The 15,329-nt window shown below is 50.2% G+C and overlaps 1 protein-coding gene across 1 annotated transcript in view; it reads left to right on the forward strand.

Annotated features, from left to right (window-relative positions):
- Positions 1-1,585: 1,585 nt before the first annotated feature.
- Positions 1,586-15,329, forward strand: part of LOC122364874 — a 41,925-nt gene continuing 28,181 nt past the window's right edge. The window contains exons 1-4 of the mRNA XM_043335667.1: positions 1,586-1,755; positions 11,095-11,239; positions 12,042-12,179; positions 14,988-15,113. Coding sequence (XP_043191602.1) covers positions 1,720-1,755; positions 11,095-11,239; positions 12,042-12,179; positions 14,988-15,113 — 445 coding nt within the window. The 5' untranslated portion in view covers positions 1,586-1,719. The remainder of the gene's footprint in view (positions 1,756-11,094; positions 11,240-12,041; positions 12,180-14,987; positions 15,114-15,329) is intronic.

The raw sequence follows: 15,329 nt of genomic DNA on the forward strand, positions 1-15,329 counted from the left end.
CTAGACATTAACCGATTGATAATTGTATGATAATCGACAATTTTTTTCGCGATTCACGTGATGATACTTTGTCAGGTGAATTCTAAAATTTTGTTTTGTCCAGGGAATAAATCATAGGCCGATCTGAGAAAACTTTTTGAAGGTGGCAGTCTTCCTTTAATAAACAAGTTGAAAAATGTCAAAATGGATAAAAATGGATATGACGAATAGGGCATGGCTGAACTCTCCGCACCTTTCTGAACATAAGCGAGCAAGTTCCAGCTGCCAGTTTTTGCCTATTTTCCGTCAACTCAGCTTTGAACATGTCTAGTCGGCCGCCCTATGTGACCTGACCAAGGTCGGGGGCGGCGCGGCCGGACAGGCTCCAGCCTAATAAACTATCTCAAGCACACGAAATCGTGATTTCATGCACTCCTTGCAAGGTCCGATGCTTCACTTATGCATTGTTGGTCTTACGTGACGTCATTTATGACGTCACTAGGGTAATAAGAGTTTTTCGTCAATAACTCCCGATTAAATTGAGCTAGCGAGTCGAGAAAGCCACCAATGGACTCAGGAAGACTTGCCGAATCGAATGATATGCAACATGACATCCTTCAACCAACTTCGTGATCTGGAGGACTCTAACCTGACCTTGACCCACGGTCAACACCTTAAGTTAACTTCAGCCGAACAAAAAGTATACCATTCGACGCGCCTGAGTGAGGCGAACATGATGATACCAAAATTGCGGCTCTGCGGCATTTTTTCGCGAAGTTATTAATAAAAAAATGAATCCGCGCCTGGGTCACTTGATCTGACCTCAGAGGTCACAGGTTGGCCTGAGACCTTAAAATCGGATACCAGTCGCTGCGTCTCGTAACGGCGCACACGCTCGTTTTTTTCCGCGAGGCTCTAGCTCCATCAGGGGCGAAACAGCGATGGGAGTCGTACCAACCCCCCCCCCCCCTTCGGCCGGCGCGTATTTTGAAAACCAATAAGTCCGGCGAGGGGTAAGTGTCAGTTTTGGAACCAGAGAACCATTTTCAGTGGATCCGAGCGGCGCTGGGATTAAATTCGCGCTAAACTGGTGTACGGCCACACTGTGCAGTGGTCCGACGAACCGTTGCCCGTTCCGTAAGTGCTCGTAAAAACATCCATTGGCTGTCCGGTCCACGTTCCTGTAGCCTTGTCCTAAGCTAACAAAGATCTCTCCCTCCAGGGAAAATCAGGGGTTCACTCCCTCCTACCCCTGGCGTCTGAGGCCGGCCGTAAATTATTGTCCCACGACCCACCGTCCCGTCACCAGCAATGGGACGGACCGCTTTGTGCTTTTCCATGAACACTGGTATTGTGCACTTGAACCTCAATTCCATTTGAACACTTCTCTGATTTATTTAGCATTCTTGCAGTAAGAACTGTGAAAAAGAAACATTGGTACGTACATACAATATATTTCTGCTGAGAAAAAACATTGATTTTAGTTCCAGTATCGGCTCTGATCGGGTGCACAATGCCGGCGCTCAGCTGGTCGGCAGGGGCAAATGCTGTGCCGCAGCACCCGTCAGCCCAAAGTAGCCGCCGCGCGCGTTCGTAGCGCACAGCTGGCGCGAGTCGACGCGCGCGCGCTCCGTCAGTTGTGGCGCGAGTGTGGGACGCAGTGGTTCTGTCGCTGTCCGTGTGAGCGTTTCTGATGCACGTGTGCAACAACTGGTGTTGGTGACAGAGCGGAGCGTTCCCATGCCGACAGCCATGGCTCGGGGAGACGGCAAAGAGGTGAGGGCAGCCGGCAGATTCTGCTGTGATTTGTGCCGCGCTGGTTAATGGATTGTCCCAGTGACGGGGTAGTTAGTGGTGTGAGACTAATTGTAATGGGCACGTACCATGTTGATGGATAATGGATACTCAGCATTGTTTGAAGTTCAACATGTCACTTTTCCCAAACCAACAGCCAACGACGGGCCAAACTCCTAGTTCCCAACCCAATCGCACATTCGGAAGTCATGCATCCAAATTCCTGGCTCAACAGTCTTTTATATAGACTCAATCTCTTTGCAAAATCAAAAGCAATCACGGGAAAGGGGAAGAGTGTGGGGGAGAACGACGGAGCCACCCTGGACTTGCCCGGGACCGCCGCCACAGACGGAGCAAAACCGGTCGGTGATCGGTCATCGGAGAGGACGCTGAAAGGCGGATTTACCTACCGGCGACGACGAGCACTGAGCGAGGGGAAGGGGGGGGGGAGTTGCTTCCATATTGTTACCGGTGCACTGGGAGATGTGCAACAGACGCTGTTTTTTGAAACAAGTGCAGCTTTACTGATCCCGACTGAAGCCTGTTTTGCGCTCAAACTCAAATCCATTCGATTTGAGACATACGGCCAGTGCGGGACCCGGGGTCCCATGTGTTCCAGCCTTGCTGCTTGCATCACTTTACTATCATATCCCCAGCCCCGGATGGGCTCGCTTCCTGTCTGCTCTGCCAGTGGTCAGCCGCCCGGTTGTTTCAGCTGCAGTGTTTCCGCCTGTGATGTTCATGCAGCCTTGTCTCACCCATAGATAGCGTGAACCGGATATATCCGGCTACGCTCGAGACCAATGGAGGCCAGTGGCCCATTTCAAGGTCACCGGTCCGGTCCCTGACCCCCTCCCTCCCACGGCACTGTTTTGGTAACAATGACCTTGGCCTGGCTGCGCCCCGCGTGGTGCGAGCCATGTGTTGCAGTGTCAACGGGCTGGGGCCTGGCGGCATGAATGTGGGAGGAGCACACATGGCCAGCTGCTGGCTGCTAGGAGGAAAGACAGACCCGCGGCAGAACATTTTGGCACAGAGTCCAGTTCTTCATTCCCATGGGCGTGCCACGGGGCAGGGTCGACTAAACTCGCATATCGACGGGCGCCGAGGCTCTAAGAAATCCACCCCCGAACCCTGGACGAGCAAGCTGCCCAGTGCCCACACAGCACAGCACTGGGTTTCAAGGAGCTGTGGAGGTTTGAGTCCACGGCTGGCCACACAGCCGGTCCGATGGACTGTGTGCTGTGCAGTGTGGAACTTTGTTGCCCTGTTGTAATCCTCCATAACCCAGGGATAGTGACGTTATCTCTCCAGTAACAGCCAACAGTGGTCAGCTTATACGTACTCCTGTCGTTCATGACGTGCTAGGTCGCGTCAGCTCAACACATCGAGACATCTGTGCAGGTTGCAGTTGCCAGCTGGGACACCCCGCCGGTAGCAACAGCCCGAAATGCAGTACCTACTTGATACACAATCCCACCCAGCTGGCTGTGTAATGCACATTTAGTCATCACCTCTCAGGTCATATCGATTACACTGACTGTGATTCATTGTTTATATGCATTTAGCGACATACATCACCGCTGCTTGTTACCGCCCGGCCGGTCTGGATAGCTGCCGGCCTCGTCACGACCCATGTGACGCTACCGTGACGATCTCGTGACGCCGTTGTGACGGATGTGACGGGTAGCACGTGTAAGCAGGGGCCGGCTGGGTACTTCTGTCGGGTGATACCGCGTCCCCGCGGTACCCGGCGGCTGAGAGGGGATCGCTATCGGCCACATGTCAACTTGCTCTCCTCAGCATCAAGTGTGAGCTGGATTCAAATTCAGAGCCAGTAAGAGCAACAAGCCAGATTGACACCGAGCATGATTACGGAGGGCCAGAGTCAATTCCACACCGAGTCAGGAATTGGAGGAGAGGCGCGTGGTAGGTCGGGTGTCCCGTTTGTCCTATATTTATTTTTGGTTTTCAGCATATTATACTCTTTTTTGTTGCATTATTCTGCCTGAATTATTGTTTTGTTATTCTGTTTTTGCACATACTTTTCTGTTTGACCCTCCTGTTCCTGCTCGTGCATGCTGGCATGGGCATGATCTAAACCCAATATGGCGTCTCAGCCTGGCATGAATCGAGACGTATTTAAACCATCAAATACGCTTGAAAGAACCCCACCAGGGTCACCCAGTGTAGAGGAGAAGGATAAATCACAGGCCGATACTTCTAAAAACGGAGAACTAAATAGAGCTAAGGCTCAAACAGAGACAAGAACTGACAATGTGGGACAGGCGCTCAACGAAACTCAAGAACTCGACTCTGACGATGATGACCAGGATGTGGAAGGACAAGGTGGAAGTAGAGTAAAGCGGCTAGACTCTAATGTTTATAAACCATTTGGAAGTCGCTCATCGTCGGGTACGAGCCAGCCGTCTCACGACATCTGCCGGGGAGGACCAGGAAGAAGAAAAGGAAGCAAGAAGAAGTGTGGACTCAAGGTTGAAGACAATCAAGATGGAGTATGTTGTGATGGATGCAAGTTCTGGTTCCATCTGGATTGCCAGAAGGTGCAGTCGGAAACCTACAAAGCCCTCCAGGAGACAAAGGGAGTGTTCTGGTTATGTTCGGAGTGCCGTGCTATCCTCCCAGAGCTTGCAAGAAGGGCCATCACAATGGGAGAAGAGAAGGAGGAATCACAACCAAAGGCTGACAAGAAAGAAAATGTGCAGGAAGACAACCAGGCAATAATCTCTGCCATCAAGGCCCAAAAACAAGAAATCCTGGCAGCCATGAAGCAGCAAGAGAAAGTGATCATCACAAGCATCAAAGAAACACAACCAGCAAAAACATATGCTGAAGCTGCAAAGAAGATAGAAGATCAAGTTGGCAAACTGCAGTCTGCGATGAAGGGAACAGCGGAAATGTCTGAAGCAGTCAATGTTATCAAACAGAAAAGTGAAGAGCAGAGTGATAAACTCAAAGGGATGGAAGAAAGTGTGGTGAGGCAGATGGCCCAACAAAGTCAAGTCCTGGAGAGTAACACAACCAACATAGAGAAAGTCGTGAGATTGAAAGAGAAGGAGAATAGAGCACAAAACCTGATCTTCCACAACATAGACGAGTCAAAGTCTGCCAATGTTGAAGAAAGAAAAGACCATGATGAACAACAATTCAAGGAAATGATGAAAAAGCTTATGGGAGAAAACAGGAGCTTCAAGACAGAAAAAATCATCAGGCTCGGAAAGAAAGATGAGACGACAAAGAAGAACAGGCTAATGCTGGTGAGACTGTCCAGCAGGGAAGAGGCAGAAGAAATCTACAAGAACCGCATGAGGATGAGAGAGGTAAATATAGAAAATAAATACATATCCCTGGATAGAACGCCAGAAGAGAGGAAGAAGTTCCATGAGCTGAAAAAGGAACTCGAGGAAAAGGGGACTGCTACACACAGGATCTTTCGAGGAAGGGTCATCAGAAACCAATGAACTACCAAGAAAGAAGAAAAGGGGAAATCAGCTGATAAAGAGTAAAACTGTTACAGTCAACATGGTGAATGTGCAGGGCCTCACAAGAAATAAACTTCTTGAGCTTGAAGAACTTTTGAAAACAAACTGTGATATACTGTGTCTTACAGAAACACAACAAAAATTTGAAAAGTATGAAGTTTCTGTAGGTGTTACAATGATTGAGAGTATGAGAGAGATGAGGGATAAGAAGGGAGGGGGACTCCGGATAATGTTCCAAACTAAGCAAGGGACAAGTGTTGCAAAACAAAGAACGTGTAGCACAGACATTTTGCATGCAGTCATGGAATTAGGGTGTTTTAAGTTGCACATCATCCTTGTATATCTGTCTGTAAGGAAATCTGCTGAAGACTGTGAGAGGAATAAAAACATGAAAGCTGAAATTGATAACATAATTGAAACAATTATGGCAAAAGATGAGGCTCTATTGTTGCTCGGAGACATGAACGGACACATTGGACAGCTTGGCTATCAAAGAGAAGATGAAAATGGGAGAATTGTCTTAGACTGGACAAATAAATCATCACTGATACTGCTAAACCTAGAAGAATTTTGCCAAGGTACATATACATGGTCAAGGCAGGACCAAAATAGTGCAATCGATTATGTCCTCGCAAATAGGAGGTGCTATCAGCGTATTGAGAGCATGACAATTGATGAAGAGAGGGAGCTTTTTGACCTCTCAGATCACCATATGATCTCGGTCAGAATGGAAATACCCACAAGAAACCAAAGCTTTAATAAGGGAACGACAAGTGTCAGAGAATTCTGGAAGGTAGATGCTGGCTCATTGGAACTCTTCGGAGAAGAGATGCAGAGAAGGCTCCGAAATGAGAACATAACAAACATAGAGGAGCTCAATGGCCTGATGACAGAAGTGGCCAACAGCAAGTTAAAAGCAACATACCGCAAGAAAAGCCTGATAGGGCAACAGGTGAAAGAAAAGCCATGGGTCACAGATGAAATCAGGGAAGCTATCAAGAAACGCAGGGCCATAAACCGGGAAAAACGAAACACCAAAGACAAAGATCAAGAGAAGCTGCTCAATGAACAGTATAAAATACAGAAAAAGAAGGTCCAGGAAATGGTGAAAGAGGCTGTGACAAAATCAGAAAAGAAGACAACTGAAGAAATCAGGAACAGTGCTAACAAGAGCAAGTCAATGTTTGAAAACATTGACAAACTAAGGAAGAAGGAGAGAAACCAAGAAGACATCCAACTGTATGACAATGAAGGCAAGAAACTGGAACCAGAAGTGGAAGAAGAGGAGTTGGTGAAATTCTGGAAAACTGTGTACCAGCAGCACTCAAACGAGATCAGTAAAATATGGAACAGTGATGTGAAGAAGGAATATGAAGAAGGTATGAGGAGAACTGTGCACGAGGGACCCCACTTCCCGAGACACATGAGAGAGTTGATGGATATGGCTCTCCCTGTGAGACAGGAAATATCACAGATGAACCCCACACAGATTGAAGTAGAAGATGTGAAAAAAGCAGTATCCGGACTGAAGAACAAAACTGCACCAGGACCAGACTTGCTCAAACCGCAACTATACAAAGCACTCGTAATGACGAAGGAAGGCCTAGATACCCTAACAAGCTGTCTACAACAGCAACTGGATGCCGACTCGAAGCCAGATTCGTGGAAGACGTCGAAGACTAAAATGATCCCCAAGATCAAGAAACCCACTGCAAAAGACTTGCGTCCCATAGCGTTGACAAACATATCATACAAGCTGTTCATGAGTATTCTGAAGGATAAAATTGAGAGTCACTTAAAGTATAATGATGAAATGCTAGAGATACAGGCAGGTTTCACTAGTGGGGGGAAGGTTGAAGACAATTTATTCCTATTGCGTTACTGCGTTGAAGACAGCTTTCGCAGGAAAAAGCCATTGTTTGTGACAGCCATTGACTATTCGAAGGCCTTCGATTCGGTTAATAGAGCTGAAATGGTAGAAGCCCTGAAGTTCTACAAGATCGACTCCAAAATCATTGATGCTACGACGCAAATCTACCAGGGAGACTCAACGAAAATCAAGCTCAATGACAGGACTGAAGCAGTCATCGACGTCACATCAGGAATACGACAAGGATGCAATGGGTCAACGACAAGCTTCAAGATTGTAACATACCTTATCGCCAAAGCTCTGACAGATACGGGACTGGGCTTCAAAAATGATATTGTCCGAATCCCAGTGTTGTTCTTTGCTGACGACGGACTCGTCCTAACTGAGACTTTACAGGAGACAGAGCACCTAGTGACAACGCTGGCGGACATCAGTGGCAAGTTCGGTTTGAAGATAAACAAAGACAAGAGCGCGGTCATCATCTACAATTGTCAGGAGCAACCCAAGGTCATCGCAGACATCCCTGTGGTTCAACAGATCAAGTACCTGGGAGTTTGTGTCACAAACAAGAAAAGGCTCTTCAAGGAACACATCAACGTAATGCATCAGAAGTCCCAAAAGCTGGCCAACATGACCTATGGAATAACGCAAAAATGCTGCAACAAGCTGATGATTGGCAAGTGCTATTGGAAATGTCTGTCGCTCCCTTCGTTTCTTCATGGGGCGAGCATCCTGAGCCTTACGGACGCAGACATCAAGAAGCTCCAAGTATGTGAGAATGGAGTGTTCAGACAAATTCTGGGAGCACCGAGATACACGCCGATCTGTACGCTCAGAGGTGAGGTGGGAACCTCCCTGATGAAGACCAGGATCATGGAAGGGCACTTGCAGTTCCTGAGAGGCGCGATGCAAGGAAGCAACGACCTCATCAGAAGGATCGCCAGAGCAGAACTAGAAGTGCGGAAAAGTACATGGGCGAAGACAACGAAACGGTACCTGGAAGCTGTGGGATTAAATGCTGCAGAACTGGAGAGGATGAACAAGTCTACCTTGAAGAAACGCCTGAAAGAGTGGGATGACAAACAGTGGAAAGAAGAGCTCGAGGCCAAGTCCAGTATAATGGTATACCGATCTGCCAAAACAGCCATTAAAGAAGATCCGATCTACGATAACACAGCATCGTCAATCATACTCTTCCAGGCCAGATCCAACACGCTTCCGCTGGAGACTAGGAAGAGACACACTGGCGAAGAAACCACGTGTCTCCTGTGTGGAGATGGGGAGGAAGACCAGCACCACTTCCTGCTTGAGTGCACCAAACTCGCAGAAGAACGGCTCAAGATGACTTCACTCCAACGCCCACACCAAGAAGACCAACTAGAAGTCCTGAAGACATTCCTCTTCAATGAAAGCACGGAAGAGATGGAGAAGAACAAGGAGGGACTCTACAAGCTCTGGAGACTGAGGAAGAGGAAACTGGTGACCGTGACGGATGGTGAGCAGAGGACTGGAGCGGACAGAAGCTGACTTGTCTAATTCTGTCCAGGTTACATCCTAACCATATCCCAGAAACCTCCCACCACCCGACGCGCGTTTATAGGGCTACCGATGCAACCGGTGACAGCCCGACCACATCATCAGCATCAGCATCAGAGTCAATAACGGCGAACCAGGGACGTGTGAATCGGAACAACGTTGAGTAAAGTCCGTAGCCCGGCGCCAAAGGACGGTCTTCCACTGTCCATGGACGATCCGCACCCACATAACATTAACTGCATGTAGGCGTAGCTCGACCACGACCGGCAATCTCCTGCTGGCATTTGCCGAGCTGGTCCGATACGGCCTGATGTTGACCGTTGCCGACCCAGATAGGCGATTTGATACGGCGTGATACGGTGTGGTACGGTGTTACTACGCCACTCGTCGGTTGTGCACTGCACACGTGAGTCTCACGTGTGTGTTGTGCAGCTCATGTGTGTCTTGCCAAACTTGGCGAATGGCGTGCCTGTCAAATGGGTCGATCAAAATTATTCAGTCGGGTAAACATTTTTGAGGGACATTTTTATTTTGTGTTTTGACAAAGGAAGGTAAAAACATGCTGATTGCCGACCACTTACATATCATTCCCGGCCATCCCGGTAATTGCACCAGCTTATGGAAAACATAGCTCGGTGAAGGGCTGTTCCGGTTGTTTTTCAATAGAAAAACACAATTCTAATGAATAGTGTTTGTCTTTTCAAACAACCTGCGGTTACGGACTAATACATGGGACTAATTATGTATGTGTGACTTGCGCATTTCCTTCGATTTCTTTGATGATTGACGCGTTAATTCATGATCGTGGATTACAAGGTCTAAGGGCGATGGGGCCATTGAATGAGATACCTAATGCTGCTATTGTTACTGGCTGCCACAGGACGAACGTTTCAGCCAAACAACCTGAGTCAAATTCGTCCAAGATCCTTTATTGTAGTGCCTCATCATATCTTTCCCCGTCTCTGGGCGAAGCGTTGTCTGTGTTGTCGGTGTTCGACTACATTATATTATTTACACCATTCAATGCATGTTACAAATCACAGGTAGTCAGCGCCGTACCTCTCCCTCCGAGTGTAGCTGCCCACGGGGTCATCAGCCGTCTCCTCCCCGGACGTCCGGTCGTCCTTGGTTGCTGTGTGTGTTTCTAGTCCCAGTCCGGTCTCCGGGTCTCCGTCCGCTCAGTACGTACCGAGGCGGACTGATACGAGTCGATGTCTCGTGATGACGTAATAGCCTGTCACTGACCGGACCAGACCGGACCGGACCAGGCCCCCCCCCTCCCCCCTCCTCAAGGACCGGCCAGCTGGCAGTCCGGCAGGGCCACAGGAGCTGTCCGACAGGTGGGCATGCAAGGCGGGGTCAAAAGACGCGTCGTCACGTAACGAACCACGCGTCACGGATGAGCGTCACGGAGGAGCGTCATGAACCACGAGTCACGGAGAGGTGTCACGAACCACTCACGGTCGTCACGACACGTAGCAGCCAAAGTCGTGACGTAACGATCACGATGGACTAATGGTAACGGGCGTGATCCAAGCTGGAGACGCGAGCGGGACACTTTCGGGAGCTTTTAGTCAACCTCACGGCTCACGAAAGCGGGAGTCATGGTTAATCCGCAAAGTCCCACGCCTTTCGTACCGGTAAAGAGGAAGTAATCGCCATTCGCCGAATGCATTACTGCATGACTGGGAGATATGGCGACGGTGGATATAGAGCTCAGTTGCGGAAGACTGACCGCTCTCGGCGTTCTGGGATTTGGTACCAACAAAGCCCACGACGCAGTGCTGTTACTGGAAGCTGTCCGTTTTCCTCATTCATGATGGCAAATTGAGCAATGTATAACGGGAAAGAGGAAGGAAGTGATACAAAGAAAAGGAAATAGAAGAAACCGCAAACCGGGAGGGAACTGCGGAGAACGGGGGGTGCTGAGAACCGTGCCGAGGTTTCAGCTGTGGGTGGATGTCGACCGTCGTGTCTTTTCAGTCTTCTTGGTGCCCACTGCCCACCGTCATTGGATACGAACACAGCTGCCAGTCATGCACCGTAGGTCACCTTGGGCGGCTGTGGAAGACAGCAGGCATGATTTGGGAACTACAACCTGTATGACCACTAATACATGCGATCCATGGACTAAGAGACATGATTGTGAGCGGGCTTACCCGTAACTGCGCAAAACACGAAGTCGTGGAGCACGACTGTCATATGGCTGCAGGATGCCCATTGCCCATGCTCATTCTGTCTGGGCTTATATTATCATTCTCCTGTCCTGGTTAGCCTAAAGCCTTCACGTCATCGATGAGCTGAGGCATGCATGCAGAATGGAGTCGCCGAGTACACCTCAGTCCCATTCTGCTGACCTTCTTCAGTACCTCAGTGCCACCCCCTGCTGACGTTCCCCGCCTGTCTCCCCAGGGGCCCATCTCTCCGCACCAGGCGCCGCTCCTGGAGCGTCTCAGCTCCCGAGATGAGGACACTGTGGAGGACGAGCTCAATGAGGACCTCGGGTACCCCACACTGGGGACCGGCAGGAGGAACTGGCTCGACAGGGCCACAGACCGTGAGTGGGGACCTGTGGACAGACCGTGATGGGAGGATCCGTGAACAGACAGCGGGACTAGTGACTATCGGTGATGGGACGGGGCGGGGTAGGATGAGAGAGGTATATAATGGAATCGGCGATGGGATGGCATAGGATGGAATGGCATGGGGCGGGATGGGACTGGTGGATGGGTTGTGGAGAATTGAGGGTAGATGGTACGGCAGGGAATCGCCCAACAATGATGTCATTTTGAACATGTTATCGGGTATAATGACTTGTATGTTGTGACAAACAGGTCCATTGCCCAATACCCATGACACCTAATGTAAATGTATACTGAGGAGGAGGACATGAGGGGGCACTGAGTAGGTGTTTACATTGCGCTCTCCTCTCCATGTGGCACGTCTCTGTCGGTATAAAGCACAGCTGGTGATCATCAGCAATGTCAACATACCCTCTAGTCACACCAATAACCAATGATCGCTGAATGTTTACGAGGCTGATGACGTGGCGGAAGTTAAGATTATTTATAGGCATATTTCTGACCACCTGTCCCCTATATGACGTAATAATACTGCCATACAAGTGGGTCTTAAATGGACCAGATATTCTTTACAAACATTGCTAAGTATAGGTTGTTAATAACACACTGAGGAGGGGCATGGGGTGCCCAGAGGAGAAGTAATTTTTCCAGATAATTCTCATGGTAGTGCATTAAGAATTGTTTTTTAGGTTGCCCTCCACACACGTTTAAATCATAAGCTAGTTTTCTCGACTCGCAGTTGAGTATAGCTGACCCCCGCCCGTCCCCACCGGGCAGGCTCGTCGTCGGTGCTCAAGTGGCTGCGTCAAATCACCCGCGGCCGGTACGAGGACTGGCTGTTTCTGTTCCTGCTCGGCAGTCTGATGGGTCTCTACTCGTTCGGCATCGACCTCTTCGTCAGCTCCATGCAGCGCTGTGAGTACCGTTCGAGTATTTGCATCTGACAACACCAAATCGACTCGGTACGTGGCACGCATGTTCAGCTGTGATTTAAGTAAAACCTCGAATCCGATCTGTGACACGAATCATGCGTCACCATTATCAAGACTACGTGACCGCTGGCCAGCGGTCCCATGACGCTTCAACCGGTCGCGTGCCGAGCGCTCCATCACGCGCCCAATGCGATGAACGGACCGGCCGGCAGGTCGGAGACAGCGGGCCGGATGGTGGGCGGTCGGCCGGAATGGCCGGTCGGCCAGCGGGGTCGGTCGGTCGGTCCCCTCCCTGGTGGCTGGCTGGTGTAGGTGGCTGGCCTGCGGCTCACTCGCACCGCTGGACACTGCAGTGGTTGGTGAATCACGTCGGACAATGGAGACGGTGGTCACCCATGCGGGACGGTCATTCGTGGCTTTCAGTGGGGACTAAGAACAGGTGATGGTGAAGTCACGGGGTCGGACTGGTTTACCTGGACTCATTGACTCCTAGAGAGACTGCAAGACGGCTCATGGTGTTAGACGAGAGTGTAGAAACTCAGACTCAGGTCATGACTCATGTAGAAATAATGCAGACTGCAGAGTGGATAGCTTTGAGCAATGACCTACCGGGATAAAACTGGAAGTGGAATCAGCTGGGCTCGGAGTCACGTTTCTGGGAAATCAGATGGGTTAGTAGCCATGACTCGCTACTCTAGGAACAGCTGGGTGTTCCCGGTCTCACCATCAAAAGAGTCTAGGGAGAAGGGAAGGGAAGTTGTCCTGTCAGCTCTGCCGAGTGTCTGCATTTATCTTGCCTCATTTCCTTCTCCCTTTCTGTTCACTTTCTTTTCCTTTATCCTCCCTGTTCTTCTTCACGCTTTTCCATGTCTCGATAAAACCAGCCAGCTGATACAAGGGAGTTCCAAGGGCGCGAAACGCTCTCCGCCAACTCTCCTCCTCTCCTCCCCGCTCATCTTCGTGATGTGTCACAGCCCACCTGGCACACCTCTCTGCCTTTCTCTCGCCTCTCTGACCGTACCATTTCCTTATCCCGCCCGTGACTCCCCTCAGACTGCCCATCGTGATTCTACAGAGCCGGGGGCAGTCGCCGATCCGTTTTCACTTTACCATATGCCGTCACGATGCAATTATAGCCCAACTGTCTGCAGATTCTACAATGACGTAGCCACATTAGCCTGTTTCTGAGTGGGGTGTCCGGCGTCATTTTTTTCCGTTGTTATATCGGAAATTCCCCTAGACTCTTTTCATACCGATGACGTACAGCATACACCATGCTATATTGCATGAGTTATCCAGTTTGGAGCGGTTTTCTCGTGTGCACAACTAGTACCTGTTCTTTACACCAGTTGGCTCGCGTCTGGTCAGACTGCTTGCTGTGGCAAGTATGTACAACAAAAATGAACTTTTATAGACAAAGGCCACAAACGAATCCACTGGTATACCTGTATGCGACGTCATTGCTGTTTTTGAGAAAACGACTCGGTCATACGAGCCCGGGACTCTTACATCGTCATTGTATCAGGTTTTCTGGGCTCGTGTCGCACTGTCATGATATCGTGATATCCTCTACTACAACCGGATATAACAGGCTTTCCTTCACCGACTCATGACCAAGCGTCTGTTGAGAGTTGAGACTGGATGTTAGGCAATCGAGCCGTGTATCAAGCATTTTAGGTAAATTTACAGCGATCCGACTGTCTATCTCAGTCTGCTAGTCCCACTCTTACTCCGCCAAGCTCAGTTGACAGAGAACTAACTCAGCCATTATCACAGGCAGGCCTGTCTACAGTGACTGTGTGCAGGTGCTGGCCTGCCACGGCACAGGTGTCACCAGTCAGCCCGTGCCGTCCGTCGCATGGTGGTACCCGTATACCCGTTCCATGTCCCCTGCAGTCCCCAGTAGAATATGCCCACAATGCACCCCTGCTCCTCCCTGCATCCCATGGCTATGTGACATTGCTCCCGTTTGAAACACCACTATGAAGTAGGACCCACATCACTGTCGGCCGGGGTCACTTGTCGACCGCGATTCAACCAGCACCTGCACCAGGGCGGAGGGGGGGGGGGGAGGCTCTGAGATTGGCTGCCGGCGACGAGCGGGGGTCGCTCAATATGCTGCAGTCAACAGGCTGACGGGGGCCGTGGGGATCGGGATGGGATGGGGATGCCATTAGGCCTGCAGACACCTGGCACCTGCGCCTGCTGTCTGCCGGGGGGGGGGGGGATGGACTGGGGGCGGTGGTAGCTCATATACCTGCCCTGTCACGGCGTTTGGCTGAACGCCCGGCTGGCAAGCCTAGCTGGTGGTACTGCAGCCAGGCTGGCACGGCCTCTCTGACCGGGTCACTGACCGTCAGGCGTTTTATGCACGAAATTAAGTCCAGCTGTGTGCTGATTACGCGCCACGTGTTGTGTCACAGAAGAAACAATTCAACGACGCAGCGAAGCAGCTATGACGTGGTGTTGGAATGCCGTGAGTTCAGCTGTGACCTACAGACAGCAATTTGCTCAAAGATGATCCTAGTTAAATGTGTACTTTCCAATGGAGCCTATGGAGTAATAGCCTATAGTGTTGCTAGTTGGGTTAATGTGTCAGTTTTTCTCATATTTGACCGTGGTCAGTGGTGTGGTGAGCACGTAGTGGTTTTGCACCACCTCTCATTTACCAAATCGGTCAGACTCCTTCTTGTCTTGCTGCTTGGCGACTTAGCAGCCTCGCGCGCCCAATTATATATAGCCCCTGACCCCATCCACTTGACCTGACCTAGTGTGACGTCTCGTTTTGCAGATCGGTTGGCGGCATTCATGGCTGCCCAGGGACTGGCGGCTCAGATCGTCACCTGGTTCATATTGACGGCGGGCATTGCTATCATCGTGGCCCTGACGCTATCCTGGTTCATACCCACGGCGGCAGGTGAGTTACTTGGAAGTTTTATAACATCGTTAACGGGTCATAACTCATCACCCCAGTACCTATCGGGATACCGGTAGACAAACGAGTCGTAGTGACCTTCACCGTTATGCAACTGGCGTAGGCACCTATCCATGAAATGAGCACTGTTGAGCAGCATTGTTTCCTGGCGATACCCTTCTTGGTGGAGCCGAAACAACCCTTGATTACGCCGGCTCA

This window comes from Amphibalanus amphitrite, unplaced genomic scaffold (genome assembly GCF_019059575.1).
Source record: "Amphibalanus amphitrite isolate SeventyFive unplaced genomic scaffold, NRLGWU_Aamphi_draft 000704F_arrow, whole genome shotgun sequence".
Taxonomy (NCBI): Eukaryota; Metazoa; Arthropoda; class Thecostraca; order Balanomorpha; family Balanidae; genus Amphibalanus; species Amphibalanus amphitrite.